Source organism: Nematolebias whitei, chromosome 1 (assembly GCF_014905685.2).
Source record: "Nematolebias whitei isolate Nwh7 chromosome 1, NemWhi1, whole genome shotgun sequence".
Lineage (NCBI taxonomy): Eukaryota > Metazoa > Chordata > Actinopteri > Cyprinodontiformes > Rivulidae > Nematolebias > Nematolebias whitei.
In genome coordinates, this window is record NC_056498.1 from 55,875,853 (window position 1) to 55,903,793 (window position 27,941).

Here is a 27,941-nt window from a genome sequence, read left to right on the forward strand (position 1 = left end):
AACTGTTATCTTTGAGTTTTGCGTTACTGTATTGTGAACAAACTGTGTCTTTGTGAAAGCCTGTTAACAAAACGTATTCAAGACCAATTTAAAAATGTTTCTGCTTGTCTGCGATGTTTGGTTCTTCCTTTTGAGTTTAGGAGCTTTGCATTGCTTGGCTGGTTTATAGGTCAGGTACGGGACCAGTGCCAAAGTTTACAGCAAAGATTTTGCTCAACGATAGTGCTTGAAGTACAATATGGGTTTAAGTTGACTCTTGGCTAATTTGAACTCCATAAAATAGATTGAATTAGCCTCTCTTTTTTTTTTTTTACGGTCAGTTGGCTGTTGTGGGCGTCTTGAACTGGGTTGACTCCAGTGGCAGATGTGCTTCCAATTACTTTCTTTAAAATCTATCCAGTGCTTCATGAGATATTTTGTTAAAAGACAGACCAGCAGTTTTCTGTCCAGATGACCTGACTGAAAATTGTTGGATTGTATACCTGGATTGTTGAGCATGGACTTTGTTGGTTTTGAATCAGTTTGACATGACTGTCGACGAAGAAGAGGGCCGGCAACGGAGGAGGGGCCGTGCCAAAGAGACCATCTATAGCACCAACATAACTGGTTTGTTCCACTTTGGAATAAGCTGTTGGGGGAATATTCAGTTTTGTGTTGTGTGTTTCCTTGACTGATGAAGCCTTCCGGATGGAAGGTGAAACGTTTCAGAAGAAAAAAAAGAAACTATCCAGATGACCTGACTGAAAATTGTTGTAATGTATACCTGGATTATTGAGCATGGACTTTGTTGTTAACAGAGTTGCCTTCAAAGGTTAAGTACTGCCACAATGGTCAATCAGGTCATCTGGACAGTTTCTTTTTTGTGGAAAGACGTTTTGCCCTCTATCCGGAGGTCTTCATCAGTCTGAAGAGTCCCAAGTAAACTGTTTTCCTCACTAAGGGTCCACGAGGGACAGGACAGCCCCCAGAAACCATGTTATCAGCAAACTGGTTGGTCCACTAAAGGAGTGTACTGCTTAGTGAGGAAAACAGTTTACTCTTTAGACTGATGAAGCCCTCTGGATAGAGGGCGAAACGTCTTTCCACAACAAAGAAACTGTCCAGATGACCTGATTGACCATTACTGGATTTTGTACCTGGATGATTGAGCATGAACTTTGACGACTGGCACAATCACTTAGAGCTCAGATGTGTTGGGAATCCATTTTGGCTATCACACCCAGTTTTAGCTCAATTTCTGTCAAGTCGATCGTAACCCTTTTCGTGCTTGCTAAGGTCAGTTTGCTCTGGCGGCCACTATTGAATCAGACTGACGTCAAAAAAATGATTAATTTTTACTAAGAATAAGAGTTTCACTAAAATCCGTCCTGTGGTTTATGACAAATCTGGATCCGTGGAAAATACTCACACAAGCAAAATAAAACATTACATGCATTTAGCCTTTTAATGAGAATAATTCACTACACTTGAACCTAAATAAAAACTTGAATGTGACGGATTCAAAGCAGGGCATTAAGTATGTCTCTGTCTTATAGATGAGCAGACTTTATTTTAATTGAGCATCCAAACTAATTTCTTATGACTTTATTAAAATAGTATCCTGGTCCTTTAATTTGTGCGTAATCCAACCTCCCAACAGGAGAAATCTGACTCCAATTTTTCATGAGTAGGTCTTTTTTTTTCTCTCTTGTGGAAAAGGTGGAGTTTTAGCATTTCTCCTCGGGTGTCGCTCCTCTCCTCCATCCTGCCCTGCTTTCATGCTTCTGCTTTTTTTTTTTCTTTCTTTCTTTTCCCCCTCAGCCGACAGGGAAGAGTTGGAGCCAGACTTCAACCGAACAAGACTCTGATCCACCCACACAGAGGAAGCTGAACACCGAACAACAGAGCAGTCTGTGGAGAAACAGACGGTGACAGAGACATGCGAAGATCTTTGGCTGTTGCAGTGCTGGACTAGAAACCTGGAAAGATGGCGTGCACGCAGGCTCGCGCATTCCTCGCCTTTGCTTTGCTTGGAATTTTCTTTCTCCACGTCTCGGTGGAAGAACAGCAACAGGAGGAGGAGGAGGAGGAGAAGATGTCCTGTCAGGGAGCGTTTGACCTCTACTTTGTTCTGGACAAGTGAGTGTCCGATATTATTTATGGCATACTTTCTGCGCGCTGCGCATTGCCATGCAACCGACCTGGAGACGCGGAGCGCATCAGTCGGACGTCCTGTTGTGGCCTAACAGGGCTTTAGAGAAAAAAACTAGAACAAGAAGCCACTTGTACGGGGAGAAAAAAACATCTGTAGGACTCTATAGTTGAGTTAATAAGGCTAAAACACTTTTAAAATCTAGTTGTTTTTTTTCCCCTAAAGGAACAGCAGGAAAACTGATGACGTTATAAAAACGCTCTTCTAGTTATTTATCATAGCGCTAAACTTATTTGTTGTGTCCAGGAATGCTACACAATGCTGCATTTTAAGTGTGAGTAATATGGGGAATATTCTGAAGCCTGGACTTTATTTTTTCTCTTCTGGTTAAAAGTGGTGAGTCAAACCAACTCAGCTTTACCCACGGGATGTGGGCAGGGCAGCAGGGTAGAGTTTCAGCCTGGTGACGCCTGCGGGTACAGCTGCAGAAAGCTGCCTGAAGCCGGGCTGCTTTAGGTTGCTCGGCCAGGTCATTCCCTTCTAGTATCTTTGTTTGTTCTTGAGACAGACCAAAAATATTACCACCCTTTAGTTTAAATCTTGCAGATAGCTGATAAATCATCTTTGGCAACCTCGATAAGAAGAGAAGCTCATCTAAGATGTAGCCTAAAGCCAATAGAAATGTTCTCTTGCAGCTGAGATTTTATTTAGCTTCTTGATTTAAACATGTCAGCAGACCAGTTGCTCCTCACAGTTCCAGGAACTCGTCTTAAGTGCAGAGGTGACGGGGCCTTCTCTGTAGCAGGACCAAGACTTTGGAACGAGTTGCCTCTGCTTGTCAGACAGGCCCCCTCCCTCTCGGTTTTCAAGTCCCGTTTAAAAACCCACTACTATTCAGTAGCTTTCAACACCAGATGATCTGTGTTTTGAACCTGTACGCTGGTTAGTCGTCATATTTATTATCTGCATCGTTTTTATGTTTTTATTCTTATTTACCTCATTTTGTATTTTGCTTTGTGTGTTGCCTGTTGTTCTGTCTGTACGGCACTTTGGTTGGCCTTGTTGCTGTTTTAAGTGCTCTATAAATAAAATGGTATGGTATGTCTGCAACTTTTCAGAAAGGGTTAGTTAAATATCTGAAGAGGACTGGTTTATTGACTTGTTCCAATTAAAGGAGCACTGTCGGGTTTAGTGACATCTAAAGGCAAAGTTGCAGAGTCCATCCAAACAAACCCCATCATGGCTTCATTCAATGGAAAGAGACCCAGGAAAAAAGTTGTAAGAAAAACTACAGTTTCCTTTTTTGTATAAGAAATACATAATATAGCTCAGTACTTACAGGGTTTGTACCTGTTCAAGAGTCTTTATTATCCCCAAGGGGCAAGTTGTTTCAAACATTCGTACCAGGTAAGACATTGAAGCATTAAAATAACAGTACAGAAATCATCATTGGTGAGAAGCCTGATCAGTACAGTTATGAATTGAGTTTTTCAGTCTGTTTGTTCTACATCTGGGCAGCAGATACCTGTGTCCAGATGGACGCAACCTGAACTCACCATAGAGTGGGTGATCAGGATCTGCCAGAAGCAACCTAGCCTTGTTCACTGACCTCATACCTACAGTGTAGAATGGGTACTAGGTACAAATGTATCTACAGGAGTACTTACAGGGTATCGGATACCTACAGTTTTATACCATGGTACTTATAGGGTACTTATCCCGAATCTACAAGGTAGTACCTGGTACCTACAAGCTACATACCTGCAGGTTACTTAAAGTGTAGGTATTTTACCTGGGGGCTCGAGATAGGGTAGAGACAGCCGACTTGGGACCCGAAAGTCCCAGTTTTGATCCCCAGCCATTCCCGCATGTCGTGGTGTCTCTGGGCAAAACACCTAATCCCTAATTGCTCCCTGGACACCTACATAACTGCCCACTGGGTGTTACTTTCTGGGAAGACACCTGGTACCTCTGGGGTAGGCACAGCGGTAATTTCAGGGTACATACCTGGAACATACAGGGAGTGGGCAAGATTATGAAATGACTTGCTACTTTGAACTTACAGGATACCTTAAGGTTATACACACGGTAACTATAGGTAACATACTTGCTACCTACAAAACATGTACGTAGTGTAGTCTGTGTAGTTGCTTATCTCGCCTACATACCCATTTGTTGCCAAAATGTCAATTACCTGATTTTTCAGAGTACACACATTGTTCTGTTAAATCTGTTTTAAGAACTCCTCATTAGTTCATTTCAAAGCCTCAACAAACACTATAAAGATTTTTATTAGTCATTTGTGTAATCATTTTTGGTCCTGTTAGCCTGCAGTCTCAAATTCTCTACGACGTAGAGCTGCTCAGACACTATAATTAAATGTTGTAATTCCATGGTTTAAGATGCTAGGTGAGATCATGCACATGGACAAAGATTAATGACGTCATGAGACATGATGAGAAAAAGGAAATAAGCAAGAATAGAGTCATGAGGCATACACAAATGTGTGGCTTGTTGCTTCATTTATCTAGAAGAATAAAAAGTTATGTCAAAAAAAAAAAAAAAGTTTTGTGCAGAGATTGTGAGGTGCAGTTAAAAATAACGGGGACATTTTAGGGTAAAAGGCTTGTATGTCCTCAGTTGGGAGCAAGAAGGAGCTAGTTGACACTTTGAGTGACATTTAACTTTGGTTTCAGCACGTTGGATGATCTTTCAGATGTCCGCATTAGCATCTGTCAGTCACTCTTTAGTCTTTACCCTTTGCTTCAAAAAGTTTAGGAGGAGCCTGGGGAGCGTGGCACGTCACGCATGGCCAAGCCTCTGGTGCGCCTCGTGTTTGTTTGACCGGCTGGAGCGGCGAGTTTCAGCAGGCCTTCAGGAAGCAGCTGATCTTTCTCCTCAGACAGGACTGTCTGTGGCTGGTTTGCAGCTCTTAAATGCCATCCGGTGACCTAATCTAATATTTCTGAGACAGAGTGCAGAGCAGAACTGAGCATTAGGGGTGTTTTTGTACAGGGTTCGTCTTTCTCATATGTTTGAACTTGGCTCCACAAAAGACACAAGAAGTGTGTATTTCCCCGGAAAACATTAGAAAATGAAATTGCCACACCTTGCAACTCAACGTCTGACCTGCACTAAATACCAAGCAGCGTTTTTGCTTTCGATGTGGATGACCACACATTGAGTAATGGATGTTGTGTGCTGTCGCCTGCTCCTGAACAGAGGTTTGTTTTCACACTGAGGGCAAACATGAAGCCAGTCTGTTATTGTAACATGAATAAATTTAAAAGATGAAGACTCATTTTTGAGGTTTTAGAATAATAACACTCATTTTATTCCCAGAAATCCACTGAAAATTAGAATTCTAGTGTGTTCAGTTTTGTAAATCTGTTAGGTTCACATGCAAAGTCCAGATAGAATTTATTATTTTAGGGGTTGAATCAGAAACGTGCTAATTTATTTTAATTTAATAAAGTCAAATATCCAAAAACCAAAGCGTAGGTAATATATTAGTATTTGTCTTTAAATCACAGATCATACATGCTTGGATCAATCTTAGAATTAGGACAAAAAGCAGCTTTTTTTTATTATTTACAAGCTTTTAAGCTGTTTTTGTCCTTTGCAATGCTTTTTATTTTCTGCCACCATGAAAGGTGCTTGATCATGTAATTGCCTGTCTGTGTGCTAGTCTGTTAGCAAAATATCTCAAAACGCAGTGGGCATTTTAATGATACTCTCAGGAAGTAATCATTAAATATGTCTACAGGGGATTATCTTTTCAAGTACTCAATTTAAGATGGCTGCCACTGCCAACTGATCTTAGAAAACATCAATAGCCTATAACTCAAATCATTTTGTAAATATTAAGCTAACATTTTGTATGGTAGTAGCTTTGAGTCGTCCCAAACACATACTTCAAGCACTAACACGTTGAGCAACATCTTTGTTTAAAACTTTGGCAGATGATGTGCATTTCTTTTAAAGAATGCTACTGTCTTTAAAACTGTAATGAAATGCATTTTAAGTGTAATTCATCAATCAGCATTTTGTAGACGTTTAGTAAATTTAATTAGATAATTTTCTGCTCTGATATTTTGCATAATGCAGCCTTGGTTTTAGTAATGGGCTTGGATGAACTGAAGTCATTTGGAGAAGTTTTCTTCTTCTTCTTTTAACTTCAGTGTGTTATTCATCCGTCCAACTTTTTTTTTTTTTTTTTTTTTAAACCTGCATTTCCGCACATGATCGTAGTTTGTTGCTGGTGCCTATTGTATTTTTTTTTTTTTTTTTTTTTTTTTTTATATATACTTTAAACCAGTTAAATGAAGGAGCCATCTTGAATCTAGCTCAGGGTTTTACTTTGCTTGACCAGAGCTCTGTCCCTTAAAATCTTTGGCGTTAAAGGTGTTTGCTGTTTTATTCTAGCACACTCCACCCTTTACTGAATGTTGGGCCTGTGTTCCTCTGTTGTTCATGTTGCAGCCTTTTTTTACTCTTGTGAAAACTCAGCCTGTTGTTGGGCTGACCATGCTCCGTGCGACCATCTGTTCCCCCTCAGTCTGTCACGCACACATGCACTGTTACTCGACATATAGTATACACAAAGGCCAGCTGCTTTCTCCATGGTCCCTGCTAGAGGCAGACTGTTACATCTGTCCCTGTCTAACCTCAACCCTCTGGCCCAGCAGCAATTAGCCCCCATTAGCAGCCCCGAGGGAGTGGGTTTCATTAAGAAGACTGGCATGTTCGTAGCAGCGTGCAGCGAGCTAACCAGCAGCTCACAGGCTATAGTAAAGTAATGGAATGTGACCAAATGAGCAGAAACATCTTTGATGGGGGGGAAGAAAAATAACCTTACCTAAAACGTATGTCATGTCTTTTAGTTTTACTCTTATTTCAATATGTCCTATTCAATTACTTATTGGAAGTTCCTCACACTTGGATTTTAGATTTGTTTGAAAATGACAGTTTAGTTTTCATCATTTCCCTCTTTGTTGTGATTTTCAGATCTGGGAGCGTCAAGCATCACTGGAGTGAGATTTACAACTTTGTTAAGCAGGTGGCACAAAAATTTATCAGGTAACAAAAGCAGGACTGCTCGTTCATGTATGGGAATAACTTTTGTTTCCTGCCTTTATCTGTGTTAACATGAAATTAACTTTGTTTCTGCAGCCCCATGCTGAGAATGTCTTTTATTGTCTTCTCCACACAAGGGAAAATCATCATGAAGTTGACTGAGAACAGGTAAGAGCTACAACTTTCTGCTTTCAGTTAGCTTTTTTTTTTTTTGTTTGTTTTGGTATGTATTTACATTATAACACAACTGTCATGGTCTTATAATCCTGAGGAAATAAGTATGATCTCTATTGCTAATAGAACTGCAAAAACTGTAATCGGTGTTTAACAGCTAATATAAATCATATTTAAGGTTGAATTTGAGGCTGACGTTGACAGATCTATATCAGATATTCCCTGGGCTAAAATATTTAGGTCCAACGCAACATTTATTGTTTTCTTTCTACTTTCCTAAGAAAAGAAAAAGAACTCTCTAGTTTAATTTCACTAAGTTGTTCTCCCATTTTCCTTTCAGGGAGGCAATAACTGAAGGCTTAAGGGCTCTAAACAATGTTCAGCCTGGAGGAGACACATATATGAACTTAGGCCTGGAGATGGTAAGACTGGGTTTAAAAAGATTCACTCTCCTCACTGAGGTATAAGAATATATTCTTAAATTTTTCTGCTAAGATTTTATTGATTCCGGTAACTGTAATCTTGACTCGTTAGATACCGTACTTTTCGCTGTTTAAGTCACAACTTTTTGCATAAATTTGCATGCCCTACGACTTATACAGTGTTTTTTTCCATATTTATAACCCAATTTTTGGCTGAGAACTGACAATTTCATTCATTCTGACATGGAAAATGTTGAACACTACCATTTTCAGCTGCTAGAAGGCGTTTGAGTTATATGGCAAGCCAAGTGTCTCATTAATAGGTAAAAGTGGCTATTAATGAGACACTTGGCTTGCCATACTAAGCCACCTTCGTCTCGCTCCAGAATTCCTGGCGCAAACGTCAAATCAGCTGCATTTTGCAGCACTGCCCAGGCAAAATGCAGCCGATTTGACCATTAAAGTGCATTTATTAAGAAAAAATTAAATTGAGGCACACCTTTGCTATAATTTCGAGCAATCATATAATTGTTAATAAAGTGTTAATCTTGTTAAATTCTTGTTAAAGTCCTCCCGTGCACGCTCCCGCAGCCGCCATTCGGCAGCCAATCGATTTTTGGCACAACACCGGCCCACGTTTCCGGGTGGTCAGCGGTGACCCATAACAAACGTGACGCGTCAGCGGTGACTCATAACAGATGCGACTTATACAGCAAAGCGACGTATTTGTTTTTTCCACTTTATTAGACATGTTTGGACTGATGCGACTTATATGGCGATGCGACGTGTACGGCGGAAAGTACGGTAACTGTGAGGTGTGGGTCAACTCCTAAATGACTGCTGCTGCTTTAAAGTGATATGTAAGAGATGAATAAGACAAGAAATCTTGGACAACAAACACTATTCATGTAAAATATATAATGCTTATATAAAAGTTCATCACTTTATTTTATAAACCTAAAAGATAATTTTTTACTGTTAAAAAAAAGAAGCCCTTTTATAAACTGCCAATGCAAGTTTTGCTACTTTTTTTTTGGTTTTCCATTTTAGTTCCTGTTTCTTTAAAACTTCCTTCTCGTTAAACCCATTTTGTTCTGATTTGAAGTGCACAGCAGCTTTTCATTCATTGTACGAGGCTTGTTTATTGCAGCTGCACAGGCATTGCATAAATGGACTACACGGAAAAGGTTTCAGTAAAGTTCAGAGAAGTCCGGTTTACAAAATATTTCAGACGATCCATGGACAGAACGAACCTTGAAGCGTTCCCTCAGTATTAACCTCCTCTATGTTTCTTGAGTTTTATTTTACTATAATTTTGTATTTTATTTTAAGCCTTCCTTGTGTTTGAAACTGGGAAAAGGTTTTTTTTGTTTGTTTGTTTGTTTGTTAAATTAATTTCTTGCATTATGACATCTAAATGTATGTTTCATGTTTTTTTACTGCACGTCTCAGATGTTCACAATAAAATTATAGAATATGTGTGGAGACGTGTGTTCTCTACAAAAATGGTGGGGAAACGTGCAGAAATATTAGTTGGAATTAAATATGGTGATTTAGAAGGTATTGGGAAAAGTGAAGATCAGCAAAAAATACTACACTGTGCTCTTGTTGGATACTTTATCTGATATGTTTCTTTTCGTTGAACCTTACTTGATACTTTCTTCACTCTTGCAGGCTAATGCACAAATATATCAAGAAAACCGAGGTAAGCGGAAACTCCTGCGCATGTTACATTCCAGTACAAGATTTCAAAAAGCTTAAATGATGTTTTTTGCAGGGACAGCCAGTGTTATCATCGCTCTGACTGATGGAGAACTAAACGAGTGGCAGTTTGACACGGCCCAGCGGGAGGTAATGTCACTGTACTCTGGCAGCTTGCCATGATTCAAACCATAAAGGCCCCTGCTGGTTTTTTTATTATTATTATTTATTTGCATTGAAAATGTGTGACTTCAACTCTGCAGGTCTTTTTTTTTTTTTCTTAATTTTTTTGCCCATCTTATGAGTTATCATATTGTCGCTGACTAATGTTCTGCTCATGGACCATGAAAACACGAAAATGTTTCTAGTATTTTATTGCAGTACAAACAAGCAATAAAGAAATACTTAAACACCTTTTTGGATATTTATATTGGCATTGGATGTTTGGTAAATTGTGTAAAACTATCCCCAACTTTTCACATCGGTGCAAAGATTCCATATTTCTTAAGTGTTTTGCAGGATACAAATGGAAGACCATTTAAACAGAATTTTGTTTTTCGGTTTCGTTTTTCTCCTTTAGGCACAAAAGGCCAGGACTTTGGGAGCTACTGTGTATTGTGTTGGGGTTAAAGATTTCAACCAGACTCAAGTAAGAGCTGCAGGAAAATGAAATCTCACATATGCTTTATATAAAAATTCACAATATTATATTTCTGTTTCTAGCTTGCAACTATTGCAGACACCATAGAACATGTGTTTCCTGTAGTCGGAGGCTTCCAAGCCCTCAGGGGAATCATTGACTCGGTATGACACACACACATACGCAGAGTACCGCATGCTCGTCATACACATACTTGCCCACACAGAGAGACCGATTTACCCTTGCAACTTAATTATCTCATATTTTTTATTGTTTGTGGCAGATCATCAAGAAGTCTTGCATTGAGATTTTGGCGGCAGAGCCATCCAGTGTGTGTGCAGGAGGTAAGAGGTGTGAGGGCTGGAGGTTTTAGACGGTGGCCAGTCATGGTGCACGATTGTGTCAGTCATTCCAAGTGGAACATGACGTGGAGTAATTGTATGGACGCTCATGACTGAGGAGTGACAGAGAGCGTATTGTCAGCCACAGCCAGGGGAAATTAGTTTTGTCGCTTCAGCACAGCGTGTGTGCAGGAAAAAAAAAAACGGGAGGGGGGTGAGGGTGTTAGTCAGAGAAATTAGCCATGAATCTTTAAGCATGGCTGCACCTCTGGCCTAGTTTGCCACATTGCATATGCAAACTAGCCTTAGATTGTTTAAATCTGATCCTTTTCTTCTGTCTTCCTCTGCTTTCTGCAGAGTTTAAGGAAGTTAAAGGTAATGCTGAGAGGAATCCTTCATGGGTAGCCAGCAGGATGGATGAGCTTTGACATGACCCTATTAGGACTCACTTAGGAAAGTGCATTTGCAGGCCTGCTACCAGGACAACTAATGGAGATTAGCTTCCATTATGGACATAAAGGACGAGAAAAAAATACATTAAAAGAGCAAAAAATGGGGAAAAAAATATATAAATCTGTCATGAAAAATTTGTTTTTTAACAATATTTGTTAAACAGTTATAAAGACAGTTCCTGCTTTCTTGGCAGATTGTGTGCCACAGGATCCAAACGTCCTCCAACAGCTTCATTTATTATTCGATTGATGAATCGCCTAATATTCAGTGAACTAAGTGACCCGCTTTAACCATGGCTGGACTCTGGCCTAATTAATGAAGACTTTCATGCTTTTGGTGCACATTCGTCTTTTGTTGCGACTTGATGTTTATGAAATGTATAAAAGCTTAAGCCTGGCTTCACAGTGGCATAGAAAGAAAAACACTAGACTTATCGGTCCCTTGTTATTGTTGGATGATTTAAATTATAGGAACTGCTGATCGCTTGTCGGCATTTGACGAGTGTTTGATTCGTTTTGAATGAACGAAGAACTCTGTATTCACATTTTCAATCTGACATAGGACGTAAATACTTTGACAGTTTCTGCTTTTTTCTTTGCTTGCGTGTTGTCACGTAGCATATCGAACATGTTTTGAACCGACACGCACATTTAGATGCTTTGTAGTCAGCGAGCATATACTCACACACACACGTCTTCGAGCACATGAGCGCACGTCCCTCACGCTGATGTGAAGTGACCAGACTGAGCCGCCTGCGAACGGGCCATCAGACCGGACAGTGAACGCTGGGCCTCACTATCGGACATGACAGCACATCCCTACACACACACACACACACACACACACACACAGTGAAAGTAAGGCTTTAGATTTAACGTGACAGGAGAGATTGCTGCTTTCATTAACGTCTGACCCCGTCCTCCATGTTGTCTCTTTCTCTTTTTGCCACTCCCTGCCTTTCACTGTCCTTTTGCACTAATGTGATTGAAGAGCCAGCGTTCGGACAAGTCATACCGCATTTTCCACACACACACACAAAAGGACATGCGTGCGTGTGCTTTTGTGCATACACAAACACACATTTAAACCCATGTCAGACATTCAGGTGCAGATGTGAAGAGACTTGAGGGTCACAGAGGCCAGCAGGGAGCAGACTGGAGAGGGCAGTGTGTGGTTCGTCGCAGGGCAACACCAGTCCCTGCCCACCATGTGTCTGACAGCGCTGACCTTTTAGTCTGTCGTCCTTTAAGTGATGCTCAAACTGACGTGTTTTATTAGTCAAAGATTTTGGAGGATTTTCGCAAAACATTGTAGAACTTGGGTCAGTGTAATGCAGATTATTATAAAATGCATTTTCTCCTTTTCATCAAATCTGAAAGTTCCGTTTTTATTGTCATAGTAAGCATCACCTAATGTCATGCACTACTTTAATGCTCAGAAATGTAATAAAATTTGACAATAATTTTATTTTATACTTTGACAGAAATTTGACATTAGCAGTTGTAATCATTATTAACACTTTTGCTGTATTCTGTCCCAGGCTTTTGGTTTTTTGAGCACTGTAAGGGCAATGAATGCTAAATCAGTCAAATCACAGTACTATAATTATATTATATTATATTATATTATATTATATTATATTATATTATATTATATTATATTATATTATATTATATTATATTATATTATATTATTAGCCATAGTTAACACTCAATGATTTGGCTGTTTGTCAGAAGATGAGCTTCTAACTGGGTGGTGTAAATGTAAGCACATGTATAATCCGAGTCGACCGCAGTAGCAGTGGCTGACTGACGTGTTGCAAATCATCTAACATCTGTAAATGAGTGTGCGCACATGTGGAGAGATGCACACTTTAATGAGGTCAGCTCCGTGCACAACTGTAGGATATTGGAAATCCATCCTATAGGAAGTTTCATGTCGTAAGGGCGTAATCTTCGACGCGATAATACAGATTTTCTTGTTTCTGTGTTGTGAAAGTTTATTCTGTCTTTAGTTTTACTGCTCTTCCAGGTGAAATGCATCCAACTGTCTTTTCTTCACTCGTCTGTTTTTATAAATGTTAATTAACTTAATTTTCTCATTTTGAATGGGCAGTTTATGGATTTCACAGCAGCGTGTTTGACTTTTAGACACACAGTCACACTGAGATTAACACTTGAGGAGATTATTGAGAGTCACACACTTGTATGCAAGCACACACTCGCGCTCGCTTTTAGGGAGTTTAAATGTTTGCACATTTTTCAGATAAGCACAACAAATGCAGTGCACACAGACACAGATCAGCATGCCCCCCCCCCCCACCCACACCCACACACACACACACACACACACACACACACACACACACACACACACACATTTGTGTGGAGGCACACTTGTGTTAATGTCATGCCATGGTGCCATAGGTAAGGTCAGACCTACTTTGACAGTGCTGTGCTGTTATCAGCCTTGCAGGCATGTTTTTCAGCAAGTGTTTTTTCCCCGCTCTTTAACATATGCTGGGCAGCAGCCACATAGACACTTCAGCATATGCTGGCAAGCCTCTGTCAGTGCACTTTAACAGTGCCTGAAGGGAACTAAAGGTCAAAGACACACACACACACACATATTTACACACTCCTCCTGGCTACTGCTCTGTCTTGGGTTATTTGTGAATAGCAGCACTTTTAGCATTAGCACCACTGGAGCATTTTATAGCCTTTCCACACATACACTGATACAAACAAACTGTAATGAGGCATGCATGAGTCTCTGCCGCTACGGTTGAGCACGTCAGAGAAAGAAAAGACTGTCCGTACTCCACATAATTGTACACTGGAGTTCTTTTTTTAATCTCAACTAGAATAGAAAGGTAATTTTGGTATTTTATGTCTCTCTGCGAAACAAATATGCACGTTATGAATCATTTCTGATGCACTTTTGTTTACGCCTCAGAGAGTTTCCAGGTGGTCGTTAGAGGCAACGGTTTTCTCCACGCAAGAAACATCAACCAGGTCCTCTGCAGCTTCAAACTGAATGACACACACACTGTGGGTAAGTTGTGCAGACGGAGACGTGCATTTATACCTGCACAGGGACTGAAAATGCATTGTTAAAATCAAGACTTTATCTAAAAACATTTAAATTCTTATGAAGATTAGGAACGTGTGCACAACCAGAGGCAAAAACAACAATATTTTTAGTCCTAAGATTGTAATCATCTTTTAAATCTTTGTTGGAGTTCATAATAAATCAGCAAAAAACGAACATATCAGACTTAATAATGGCTAATAGAAAATGCAAAATGATTATTTTTTTGCTGTTTTATCAGGATTTTTTTTCATTTGTTGTGCATTTCAGTTCTAGTTCCACAAGATCAGCAGCATGGTGATAGAGTTAGCATTACTGGGCTTCAGGTGTGAACATGTTTATGAAATAACATCTTTACATCCTGCAATGTTTTACAAAAATGACTCGATGTAAAGATTGGATTTGAGTCATTTTTATCTTAGTTCGAATTAGCTTGGACTGTGAACTTATAAATGTAAGAAATGATCAGATCCTGGCAATATTTTTGACAGCTAATGCTTTGGCAGCTCTTGTTGTGCATGCATCTTGCCCAGAAGTTGGTCTATGTGACAATTGTTAGAAACAAGAAGAAAAAAGCTTGTCAGGCTTCCTGTAAAACTAAATGTGTAAATGCATTTTGATTTGGTCTTTGCATTTATTAGGTTTATGAACTGTTCTTTATTTTTCTTATTTAGATGAAAGGCCAGCTCAAATAGAAGATACCTTTCTGCTTTGTCCGGCTCCTGTTGTAGAAGAAGTGGGAAAGTAAGTTGCACCTTTTTTATGGTTCTTTCCAAATTTTCTACACAGATTGCAGACTAGAACCATAGCCAAAAACCAAGCTAGCCGTGAACAGCTGTACAGATATTGTCAGCTGCACTCAAGTTTTTTACGGATGCAGAAGACTGTTGCCCTTGAAGAAATTAGGGGCAAAGTCATCGTGTGTCTGTGATCAATCAATGTTTGTCACAGCTAACGAAGCCAGACACCAATCACAAGGGGACGGCAGGAGTAGAGCCCAGGAACACGACTTAATGACAGCCTGCTTGAGAGTACCACACAACTGTGTGTGATGAGACAAAGTGTGAGCAGAGACAGCAGGCAGTGTAAAGTTTCCTCTGAGGGCTTCCAGCTTTGCTCACAGTGATTTAGCACATAGTTTTCTTCAGGGGCAAACGGAGTGATGCTTTTGGCTGAAGCTCCGGGTGCCTTTACCGTCCCTGCTGCCTGCAGTCTTATCCATAATTACACACTCAGGCCTGCGGCCTCAGACGCCTCCTAGTCATCATCTGTCTTGTCACTCAAATATCTGCCATGATTTGAGTTTGTCTTGTCTGCCAGTAAAAAAGGTGCTGCTTGGATTTCTTAAAGTTGAGAAGAATAGAAACATTTGCCCAACACGGCTGAAAATTTCAAGAATCCCACTTAACCAAAGTATATTTCACTCGCACTGCGTGGAAAAAGCAGCCGAACGTTTACACAGCATTTTTACAACGTGGTGCCTAAAAAGGATTGCTTTGCAGGACTTGAGGCTGATTCTCCTGAGACCAAAGTAAAAAAAAATAAAAAAGGAAGCATCATTAAACACTGGAGTGATGCCTGAAAGAGGCACCTATCCATGTAACAAGCCCATCAGAGCAGAATCAGCACAGCTCAACAGTCTGAGTGCTGCTAAAGAGGATGTCAGCTGTAAATGGCTAAAGGGTCCATGAGAAGACCAACATCTGGCTGATGAATCTAAATGTGGAAATATGTCATGAGGCGAGCATGCACTGGTTCAAGGCTTCTGGGATTCAAGGTTCTTTGTCATTCGCATCGCATGTGGTACATGAGGTGGAACAAAATTGTGTACACAGGGTCCCAGTTACATCCAACAATATCAAAAATATAAAGTGTAAAAAAACAAACAAAAGTAAATAAGGATCTAAGCTATAAATAAACTAAGATATACGCTAAATGAATGCCCAACGATAAGCTAAAAGATCAAAGACATAGGCTAGTCACTAACAGTGCAAAACTCATAGGCTCGGTTCAGCTAAAATTTACACGCTTAATGCGAGCACTAACATAAACTAAAAAAAAATAAATCTACAGCAGCATGGTCCTATTAGCAGAGTGGTTCTGATGACAGTGAGGTTATCTTAACAACATGGTCCAGTTAGCAGCATGATACTGTTAGCAGTGAGGTTTCTCTTAGCAACATGGTCCTGTTGGCACCATGGTACTGTTAGCGGCGTGGTTCGGTTAGCGGCATGGTCTTGTTAGCAGCGTTAGCATTGGTGCAGACTGGCGATACAGAAAATCTTGAGATACTTTCACTCTCAGTTCTTCTCATCATCCAGTATGATCAGCTGTTTTCACGTGTTATTTTTCAAAACGTCCCTTTTTTGTGTGTGTGGTTGCGATCTGAGGCTTGGCCACAGATGCATGCGAGCTCATAAAACATCCAGATTAAGAGTTTAATCTTTTTTTTTTTATGATTTATTAAATCATTCAGGGGCCCTTGAGCTTTGTAGATGGGGCATCTTGCATAATTTTATAAGAAAGATTACTTAAAACAACTTTAGTGGGATTATGCTGCTAAATCAGACGTTGTAACACACTGTAAACAAAAATCCTTACATTTAGCCTGAAAAAATACTTTTACATTCTGTAGGTGAAACATTTTCCTGTTAAAACGTTTATGCATGAAAAGTCAGGGACTGCAGGTTTGTGTCATTCAAAGAAAACCTTCACTCACCTATTTGACCCAAGTATTTCCATTTATAATGAAGACGCTTATGTTGATGTCGTATACATTTGTCTTGACTGGGGACCTTCTGGATGCAGCCCCCTTTGCACGCAGACACACATGCATGTAGGGGAAAAATGTATGAAGTGGGTGCATCAGTGATTGATGGGGGCTGAGATTTCTCTGTCAGGGTGGAGCTGATACATCATGTCTGCTGCCTGCCTGAGAGGAAAGCTGGCTTAGTGATGGGAAGTGTGTGTGTGCGTGTGCGTGTGTGTGTGTGTGGCGGGCACAAAACAGAAGGAAGAAGTCAAAGGGACAATTTGTGGCACCTTCACCAACAAACGCTTTCTCTTTAGTTAACTTATGGGAGATATGAGGTGCTTAAAACAGAGTCTGTGATTCAGGAAGTTTAGAGGGGTTCTCAGATCTGAGGCAAAGTAGGAAAGGGATGTAGAAGAGGAAAAGCTTTTCTCAGACCATCCCCCACACTCTTTCCTCTGTTCTGCCCTCCCACCACCCTGCAGTAACCTCCGTCTTGTTGCCCCCTCCTTGAATTTAAACCTAAAGCTCAATGGTCCGCGTTGTCTCTTTTGCTCCAAACCATTAGAACAAGAAGTCTTTTTTTTTTTTTTAACTAAAGTCCAGCAGTCTGCCAGTTTGGTCTGTCGTGTTTTTGTTCACATTGAAGCTGAAAAGTCCCATCTCTCTTTAGAACCCTCACTGTTTGTACAGTTTTTGGTTTTATCAGTGTAAAGTATTTTCTCTTTCAAATCTTTCGTCCTCACCCTGTTGCTATCAAAGTTTTTTTTTTTATAGCAGCATTAAATTCTGGTGAATAAGAAGTAAGGTGACACCTCTGTGGTTTCCACATTAGAGCTTTGGGTCCAGTCCAAGCAGTGGAGATGATTCCTGTGGGTGGAGAACTCCTTGATCTCTCCATAAGCTTCAGCTGAGAGTCTTTGTCAGCAAATTTGTGTTTTTTAAGGCAGCAAGTACGGACAGAGTGGGAATGTGTTCGACACCTCGTGTCTCTGTTTCCATTAGGTAAAGTTATGGGATACATTTTCATTGTTATGCTGATGATACACAGTTATATTTGTCCATAAAACCCAATGAATCCAATCAGCTACTTGGACTACAAGCATGTCTTAAAGACATAAAAACCTGGATGACCCTAAATTTTCTGCTTTTGAACACAGACAAGACTGAGGTTTTAGTTTTTGGACCTGAGCATCTTAGGAATACATTTTTCAGTCTTTCGCCCTCCTTGGATGGCATTAATCTGGCCTCCAGCTCTAATGTTAAAAATCTTTATTTTTGATCAGGACATGTCTTTTATCCCCCACATTATAAACATTATTAAAACCGGCTTCTTCCGCCTGTGTAATATCACTAAAATTAAAAACATATTATCTAAAAATGATGCAGAAAAACTGGTTCATGCATTTGTCACGTCTAGACTGGACTATTGCAATGGTTTACTATCTGGGTGTCCAAATACTTCTTTAAAAAGTCTTCAGTTAATTCAAAATGCTGCTGCCAGAGTCTTAACTGGAGTTAGTAGGAGAGATCATATCCCTCCAGTTTTAGCTTCTCTCCATTGGCTCCCTGTCAAATCCAGAATAGAATTCAAAATCTTACTTCTAACCTACAAAGCCCTCAACAACCTAGCTCCATCTTATATTACTTATCTTATTGGTTCATATTTTCCTAACAGAGCGCTTTGCTCTCAGATTACAGGCTTACTTGTGGTTCCTAGAGTTTCCAAAAGCAGAATGGGATGAAGATCTTTCAGTTATCAGGCTCCTCTCTTGTGGAACCAACTACCATTTTCTGTCTGTGAGGCTGACACATTGTCCAGTTTTAAGACTGGGCTTAAGACTTTCCTTTTTGATAAATCCTATAGTTAGGGTTAGCTTGTTATGCTGCCATAGGCGTAGACTATTGGAGGACAAACTGACCTCGTTTCCTTAAATGAATTGTTAAAATTGAATAGTTTTCATTTGATGTTATTTTTATCTTAACGTGATTCTCGACCTGCCATTGTGTATCTGTTCCTACCAAACCCAGCTGGTCGAAGCAGATGGCCGCTTGTCCTGAGTCTGGTTTTGCTAAAGGTTTCTTCCTCATGAGGGAGTTTTTCCTTTCCACTGTCGCCTTCATGCTTGTTCAAGATGAGAGTTCTGTGATGGAGTTAAATTCAAAGCAGTCTGCTCCTCAGATAAATAACGTTAAATTATTATTTTTATATATGAATGTTTCTGTTCAGTGCCCTGAGACGACTTCTGTTGTGACTTGGCGCTATATAAATAAACTGAATTGAACTGTGAGACTTGAATCTGTGATGAATGTTTTTCAGGGTGATCTACCTGCAGGTGAGCATGAACGAGGGCCTCTCCTACATCACCAGCTCCGTTCACATCACTACGACAGAGTGTGTGAGTACAGCCTGAGAAATGTTCACACACTACATAAGATGAAATGTCTGAGCATGCTGCCTTTAAAAAAAAACAAAAAACTTTTCTTCCCTTCCTTGTTCTCTCCTGCTTCTCTTATCTTCCTTTTCTCTCCTCTGTTGTTTGTCTTCAGAGGAGGCTGTGAGTACTTTTTCATTTCTCCCCTTTCTTTTGCATCAGTTGTCTTCCAGTTGGGTTTAACCTTTTGTGCTTTATTTCTGTTTCTGCGTAGTTCGACGGCACCATAGTGCTAATTTCATTGCTGGTTGTTTTCCTGCTCTTGGCTCTGCTGCTGATGTGGTGGTTCTGGCCTCTGTGCTGCACCGTGGTAAGTCGGGAGTGTTTCACAACAATTATCACGCAGTTTCTTATTTTGGAAACTAATTCTGGCACCCCTGAAAGCATGGGGCACTTGTGCTATGTTTTATTGGCCTGACATTTAAAGAATTGTTCTCATATTCAGGTGATCAAAGAACCTCCCCCACCTCCACCTCCAGAGCCTGTAAGTCAGCAACACATGTATAAGGTTTAACCAAAATGATAAAACTCTTTTCATGGTACTTTTTGTTTAAAACTCTTCCATGAATGGCAAGCCTTTTGATATTTTAGTCACGTTCTAGATTTAAAGAATATGAGCTGTATGCTGATAAATCTCTCAATAAAAGGATTCAGATGAGGATGATGGGATGCCCAAGAAGAGGTGGCCCACTGTGGATGCTTCATATTATGGAGGAAGAGGAGTGGGTGGCATCAAACGCATGGAGGTACAAAAAAAATACACTCACATTTCTGAGGGCTGCTTTCAGTTCCCAGGCCTCCCTTGCAAAAGAGATCGGTGATCTCAATGGGATTTGCCTGGTTAAATAAAGGTTAATAAATAAATAAATAATAAATTTCTGCGTAAGGGAGTATGATTTAAAGCATATGACCAAATCCTTTCAAAGGTGAGATGGGGGGAGAAAGGCTCGACTGAGGAAGGTGCTAAACTGGACAAACCTAAAAATGCGGTTGTGAAGATGCCAGAGCAGGAATTTGAACCTTTCGAGCCCAAGCCTCGAAAACTTCCCCGCCGTTCTCCGCAGCAGAAGAAGTGGTACTCGCCCATTCAGGTCGGTGTTTTTCTTTACGATTCATCCTCTTCAGAAGTTACATTTTGGTATTTTTCGTTGTAAATTAATTTTTTTCTTTTTGGTGTTTTCAGGGGAAACTCGATGCTCTGTGGGCTCTGTTCAGACGAGGTTATGACCAGGTGTCTCTAATGAGACCGCAGCCTGGAGATCAGGTGAGCCTGCTTCTTAAAGCCCTCTTATTATCTGCAACTAAGATTTAGGCTAAGCATTGTAACTCAATCGTACGTGTAATTTAAGAATTGTGTGTAATCTGGATGAGTTCTCGCTAGTAAAAGGTTTCAAATAGTAAGTTAGATGTTGCAGAGAGGTCTTCTGTCTCTGTTGTGAGCAGCAAAGCTTCCATATCTGACTCACTACAAGAGCTGAGTGTTACTGAGCAATGTGCACAGTTTAGTTCTGCTTTCCTCCATGCACGCTAATTCACACTGAGTCATGCACGCTAATTCACACTGAGTCAAAAAGCCACTGATGACACTCGCCCTGTCAAAGCTGCAACTGTTCACATGCAAGGAGTACAGCTGTGCTCTGTACTTTTCCCTGTAAATCCATGAGAACATGTATTCCTGTTCAAAGGTTACAATCTCTTTCACTACTTTGATTTGATAATATATGTATTTTATGTTTTAATACTGAAAGGATACAAGGACTACTCCTGAAAAGTTGTAAATTATGATGTGACTGCGTTTTTTTGCAAGTGTGTAAAAAAATCTCTATTTTCCAACCTTGACCCCGTGAATGTCATCCCATAACCCCGAAGACGTGTTTCCACCATCATTCTGGTTGTCATGGTGAAACATCTGCATCGTTATAAATAGTGTCATTGTCACGATACAGCCAATGCCGTCTCACTCATTGATTTGTACTTTGAATGGCACGATTCTTCTTCTTTATAGAACAGTGTTGGTATGCGTGTCGACTGCATATGAAGTCTTTAAACGTGGACCGTTACTGAACGGTTTCTCTTTTTTTAATTATTTTTTATTCATGTCTGAATTTTTTTATTTATTTTTTTCTAAGTGGAACATAAAGTGTCTGTCAGGGCAGAAGTTTCAGCAGTCTTTGTCAGCCACGTTGGTACCGTGGTTCACAGATCCGTTCAACAATGATCGAATCCTTTCACGCGTCATTAACTGAGGAAAATGAAAAGCTCACATTAAAGAAAATAAATGGATGGGGTGGGGGGGGGACACTTTTTCAAAAGTAGTTGTGCAAAACTAGAGCTTAAAGAAAGTGAATTCTCACCAAGCTTAGATCTGAATTCTGCTCAGATTTCTTATATTAGTAATGTAATTTCTCCTATAGAAATCTTCTTCTTCCAGCTTGTCCCTCTTCAGGGGTCGTCACAGCGAGTCATCCTCCTCCATCTCACTCTGTCCTCTGCATCTTCTGTCCTCACTCCAACTACCTCCATGTCCTCTTAACTGCATCCATCAATATACCCACTGTCCCTCCTCTGGACATGTCCAAACCATCTCAGCCTGGCCTCTCTAACTTTATCTCCCAGTTGTTCAACCTGTGCTGTACCTCTGATGATCTCATTCTAATCTTATCCATCCTTGTCACTCCTAAGGAGAACCTCAGCATCTTCATTTCTTCCACTTCCAGTTCTTTCTCTTTGTCTTTTTGTCATTGCCACTGTCTCCAGACCATACAATATAGCTGGTTTCTCTGCTATAGAAATATGGTTGTAAATCTACAAGGATGGCCAGCTGTGAGATGCAAAACTTTAACAGGACACCGCAGCAACCAGCAAGTATCAGAATGAATTGTTAAACAGCAGCTGCAAAGAAGCTTTTTCTGCTCATTCCTCCTAAATCACTTCATCTGTAAATGACCATCAGCAGACAGTTTCTGCCACACTCCATGTTTGCATTTTATCTTTTTTATTTTTGTGTTAGGTTTCCCCAGTGAACACCACACAAACAGATGGAGGAGTTTAAAAGCCACGAGTCACATAATTAAAGATGAGATTCCCTTCTTTTGTCCCCAGAGCTGAAGGCACCCATGGTCCCCGACACACAGACCAGAGAGCAGCCACCAAAATGTACAGACGGCACAAATGAGCAATGCCCCTATTCTCTCTTCCTCTTTAACTTCTGCTCAGGAATTCGAAATAATTCCAAAAATAGTTCAAGATTTACCGTATAGCTTTATGCCACATAATACAGTGGAAGCTGATTAATCCTTCGGGGTTTAAACAACGTGTCTGTGATGTTTTCCCACGAAAAAAAAAAAAATTCTAATAAACACTCGTTTAAAACTTCCATGTACTCAGGAAAAATCTAACCTAATTTAGAATTTTCTAAATGCCTTCAGCACCATAAAAATCTTTATTTCAAACCCAAACAGGAAAACCATTTAAGAGCTGTCAAACAAAACTGAAAGGAACATACCATGGTAAATGGTAAATGGTAAATGGAGCTTACTTCTATAGCGCCTTCCAGCCCCCTATGAGGGGCCCCAAGGCGCTTTACAGTACCAGCCATCCACCCATTCACACGCACATTCATACACCGGTGGCGGTAGGCTGCCATGCAAGGCGCCATCCAGTCCCACCGGGAGCAACTCGGGGTTAAGTGTCTTGCCCAGGGACACAACGGCACATGGTGTGGGAAGTCGGGATTCGAACCTCCAACCTTCCGATCAGAGGTCGGCTGCCACTACCACTGCACCACGGCCGCCCACTTACCATGAACCAAGAGATTTTATTGAAACTTAAAAGAAAAAACAATTGGATGTACATTTACAACTTATTGACTTTTTGAGTCCACTCAACTAAAAATGGTCATCCCAACTAGTTAGCCGGCACAGAACTGGATTGAACTCATCCAGTTTAACAGACTTTGAGCCAATATTTAGTAAGGAAGTAGCTGAGAGTGATTTCTATGGAGTGCCATTTGTAAAGTTACACAGTCAAAAATTAACAGCAATATTTTGGTTTATTTAGCCTTTAATAAGAAAAAAAAATTTTTTTTTTCAAAGTCATATTTTCACCATTTTATTCATACATTTATAAGTTTCGTAGTTCCAAACTAAATATTTAATTTACAAGTTAAATATTTAGTTTACATACTAAATGTTATGTCCAAGATAAATGTTTAATTTACAAACTAAATATTTAACTTACAAGTCAAGTATTTAATTAGTGAACTAAATATTTAGGTGTAAATTAAATATTTAATTTCCAAGCTAAATATTTATTTTCAAAACTAAACATTTAATTTCCAAACTAAACATGTAATTTCAAGCTAAATATTTAATTTGCTAACTAGCTTGCTAGCTAAAATTTTAGATTAAATGCAAATTCCTTGCAAAAAAGTGTAAGTGGACTATCAAAATAAAAACCGGAACTCTATATATTGTATACACCTCTAGCCAATCATGGCAAACGAGTTAGCAGAGAACATTGGACGAGCCGTTCTAACGGCTATACAGTCGTTCACTCATTTCCATGTCCAGAGGACAAGAATGACATATGGCATATAAGAGAAAACTGAAGCAATTCAGTCTGGCAACTCTTCTTCGTCTTCTACGTCTGGTGTTTTTTGGTGGTTTGGCAAGAGGCCTATATAGAGAGGATCGGCTTTTATTTTGATAGTCCACTTCCACTTTTCAGCAAGGAATTTGCATATTAGCTAAAATTTAGGTTTGAGATAAATATTTAATATGCAAGTTAAATATTTAGGTCCAAGCTAAATATTTAGTTAGCAAATTAAATATTTATTTTGAAAATTAAATGCTTAGCTTGGAAAATAAATATTTAGGTTCAAGCTAAATGTTTAGTTAGCAAATTAAATATTTAGTTTAAGAATTAAATGTTTAGCTTGAAATTAAATATTTAGTTTGGAAATTCCATATTTAGCTTGGACAATAAATATTTAATTTACACCTAAATATTTAGTCTACTAACTAAAAATTTAACTTGCAAGTTAAATATTTTGTTTGTAAATTAAACATTTATCTTGGACATAAACGTTTAGTTTGTAAACTAAATATTTAGTGTTGCGCTAAATATTTAGCTTGCTAACTAAATAGTTAACTTGCAAGTTAGGTATTTAATTTGTAAAGCACTGTGTGCTACACACCGTGCATCATCTTTATTTAAAACATTGACAGTCACTGTTAGAATCAACACTGTCTGTTAGCAAAATATCTCACAAACCACTGGACAGATTTGATGAAAAACTTAAAGAGCAAGATCAGCTAATCAACATAAACATTTTAAAGCACATTGCATGCAAATATAACATCTTAATTGTTTTCCTCTTTCTGTTCTTGTATTGATTTACAAACAGAAAAACTGCAATGGCAGCTCCACATGTAGCTGTAATGTCATGAGAGCTGACATCCGTACTGTCAAATCAGATCTAGGTTTCCTCTTGCACCTCTCTTTTTTTATATTATATTGGTGACAGAAATAAATATAAATGAGGGCATCAGTTCCCTGTAAACATCCACAAACAGTCTGCCTTATGTGTGTCTGGAAGAAGGGCAAAGTCTTCAGGGTTCGACAGAGAAACGGAGCAGGCAAGTGGCGTGAAGAGGGTTGCTGGAGGAGTTGAGGTTCTATTTTTCTTCTGAGGAAGAGTTGAGGGTTTGAAGTAAACAATCGCCACAAGAAGGAATGAAGCCATGACAAATAATCCAGGTGGAGGGGAGCGCAGAGCCTGACCACAACCAGCGACACACTGCTGAACTCGCAGCTTATTTCTGTACACATCATCCTGTCGACGGCTGAAAAAATGTTCAGCCCTCAGTTTTTTGGTTTGCTCCTCCGCCGCACCTCCTAACCTTTGTCTCTCCCACTCGTTTTCTATTTATTCATGAGGTTTCATTCAGGCCATATGCTCTGGTGGAGGCAAGTTTACCATCTCTCTCACTGTCTCTCTCACACACACACACTTATAAATACACTCGTATTCATGAGCTTGTGTTCTCATTGTGTCCATATGCTCCTTTTTGTGTTGTGCTGCTGCTCTGCTGCTCACAAACTGGCCTTTTCACTGGGGCCCAGCAACAACACCACAACAGTCCCCCCCACATCTCCTCTCTGAGTTGCCCTCAATCAATTACACACCCCTCATATAAACGCATGAAGCCACAATGACCCCTTCAGTCACAAAGCCACTGCTGCTGGGACCTCTTAATGGCCCCTGTGTGACTTTAGTGCCTCTTTGCTTAATAAGGTGTTATAATCAGACCACCAAGGGTCTGCAACACTGAACAAGGCAAAAGTGTGCATGCATGCATGTGTGTGTGTGTGTGTGTGCTGGATGATTTGGAGATGAGAGATGAAAAATCCATCAATCAGGACGAGAAGCATTATTCTCCCAGACTTGTAAATTATGCTAAACGTCCCCAACTATTGTTGAGATATTTAAATTCTTCTGTGTTTTTAAATCTTGCACATGAGAAGCATAACCTACGATCCGTTCTGCATTTACTAGCGCAGGTGGACGGAAAACAGAAGTGTCTTGTGTGTGCTCCCTGAGCCTCAAACACGCGAGCATTTGTCTGCAAAGCTGGGCAGAGGTTCACACGAACCGTTTTAGCTGCTGGATCTAAGAAACTCGTTGATTTTTATACAGAAAAGCAACTGTCATTCAGACTGATGGGCACTTATGGTTTAACCTGTTTTTCTACACAGGGTCGCTGTATTCGTTTTCAGCGGGTCAGAGATGATGAGGCCCCCTCTTATCAGGCAACCCCCCCCAGGCTTCACTCGTCCTCAGCTCCTTCATCAGATGAGCAGGAACCTGAAGTCTCCAACTCCGTCCCCCGTACGAAGCCTCCGTCAAGAGGGCCGCGCACCGCGCCTTCACCTGTTATCACACCCCTCTCACGCGCACCACCTCCCATGGCCCGACCCCTGCCGGGTCCACCCCCAGCTCGTGCGCCGCCAGGGCCACCAGGCCCGCCCCCGTCTCGACCCCCACCGAGGCTGTAAGAAACTAGATTAAAAAACAAAACGGAGATGCTTCTTCTTAAAGTGTCCTCCTTTCATCCCCAAACACCAAAGATTAAAACTTCCAGGTCAGAGGTGTTGAGCTCTGTCTTGTTGCTGGACAGCAAAATAAATCCAGTGTCAAAATCAGCTACTGAGTTTCAAGGACAAAACGTATACAAAGAACAAGTTTTATGAACAAAAACAAACTAATGTATTTAATTAGGCCTTGTATGTACGGTTAAGGCCATGTCGAGGGAGATGGTGAGTGTAAGTGCAATCCTTCATGGACTTTATTGTGGGTTAGTTTGTTGACATCTGAACAGCTGAAATTAAAAAGTAAAACAGACTTTGTGGATCTGCATGCAATAATAGAGAGAGGGGGAAGTGCTGTGAAATACAACGTAGTAAAAAATGATGTCATTTGTGTTGGCTTTTTTTGTAATTACAGATTTAAGTGTCCACAATTCATTTGTAATTATACCTTTTCAACAAATGAAATGTTTTTGTCTACAATCTTCAATTACAGTTTAGTATAAAAGTTCAGTGATCCTTTTGCAACTGCAGGGCAGTTTTTTTTTTTTTGTATTTTTATTTATTGTTATACTCCCTTTTCTGCTTAGAATCTGGTAGCTTTGTAATTTTTTGTAATTACTGGGTGAGGGGCTGCACCGCAGCAGATTCTAGAATGCATTTTGGCAGAGAGCGTTGACAAACGTCGAGTAAAAATTGCATTGAAAATGAGCATCTTCAGGGTTTTATTTTCCTGTATACTACATATTTTGACATGAAATGATCATTTGCATTATTTCTTCCCTAACAGCTTGTCTGACTTCAATAAAGAAACTTTTTTTTTTTACATATTTTCTACCTGGCAGTGATTTTAATTTTATTTTTTGAGTAAATAAAAGGACAGTTTTATTTTATAGTTATTGTAAATCAGCCAGTTTTTACTATGTAGTTATTAGTTAATTGGATTTTGCAGGATGTAGCATTTGATGATGTAATGCCCAACGGTGATCTTTAATTACACAAATTACACTTTCACTGCTGTCTGGACAGTTTATTCCCAACATACAGCCAAATAACCTGCAAAATCCAATGTGGAGCCAAGATTTTAAATGGTTTTTAATTCCTATTTCAGGAAAATATTCCAATAACAAAACTTGTGTACGCAGTGTACTGAAGTGTATTAAAGTAGGAGATTGAAAAGTATTAAGTAGGTGTAAAACCAAGCTTTTACCGTGTCGTAATGGGTTATTTGCAATAAAGGAGCAAATTTATTCAATATGTATTAAAAATTACAACAAAAAGTCCAGATTGTGTATAAAATGTACAGTTACACATGCAGGATGTAGTAAACTAGACTTAGGCCGGATATTTTGCTCCTAAACCCGTGTGCATCATTAGGCATCGATGGAAGTTTTACAGATGTGCAATTTTTCCCTGGGAACTAATGGACAGTTTTCTATTTAACTGCCATGATGTAATTTCCTGACATTTTGGGAGTTTAGTGTAACGCTTAGGCAGCGTTTTAAAGATGCAGTAATGAGGTACAACCACTGAATCAGATTTATATAACAAACCAAAGAGCTAAACCAGAATTTGTTTCTAATCCTCGTGACATTGTTTCTCAGTACGGGTCTGAAAACCTGAATCATTTCCTTCTC

At 39.8% G+C, this 27,941-nt stretch overlaps 1 protein-coding gene across 1 annotated transcript; it reads left to right on the plus strand.

The window, feature by feature from the left end:
- Window positions 1-1,695: 1,695 nt before the first annotated feature.
- Window positions 1,696-26,659, plus strand: antxr1d (ANTXR cell adhesion molecule 1d). The gene is made up of 18 exons (XM_037679241.1): window positions 1,696-2,118; window positions 7,139-7,210; window positions 7,304-7,375; window positions 7,722-7,803; window positions 9,478-9,508; window positions 9,581-9,654; window positions 10,085-10,153; window positions 10,228-10,308; window positions 10,428-10,488; window positions 13,894-13,992; window positions 14,703-14,772; window positions 19,101-19,179; window positions 19,430-19,525; window positions 19,661-19,699; window positions 19,863-19,961; window positions 20,142-20,306; window positions 20,399-20,479; window positions 25,975-26,659. Exons 1-18 carry the CDS (start codon window positions 1,967-1,969, stop codon window positions 26,272-26,274), a joined length of 1,722 nt encoding a protein of 573 aa, XP_037535169.1. The 5' UTR covers window positions 1,696-1,966; the 3' UTR covers window positions 26,275-26,659.
- The last annotated feature ends 1,282 nt before the right edge of the window (window positions 26,660-27,941 follow it).

Bases quoted from the DNA above. Each gene is read 5' to 3' on its own strand.
- antxr1d (XM_037679241.1), top strand. From the start codon at position 1,967: ATGGCGTGCACGCAGGCTCGCGCATTCCTCGCCTTTGCTTTGCTTGGA. The intron at 10,489-13,893 runs GTAAGAGGTGTG...TTTACGCCTCAG, and splicing joins ATCCAGTGTGTGTGCAGGAG to AGAGTTTCCAGGTGGTCGTT. The intron at 13,993-14,702 runs GTAAGTTGTGCA...TTTCTTATTTAG, and splicing joins GAATGACACACACACTGTGG to ATGAAAGGCCAGCTCAAATA.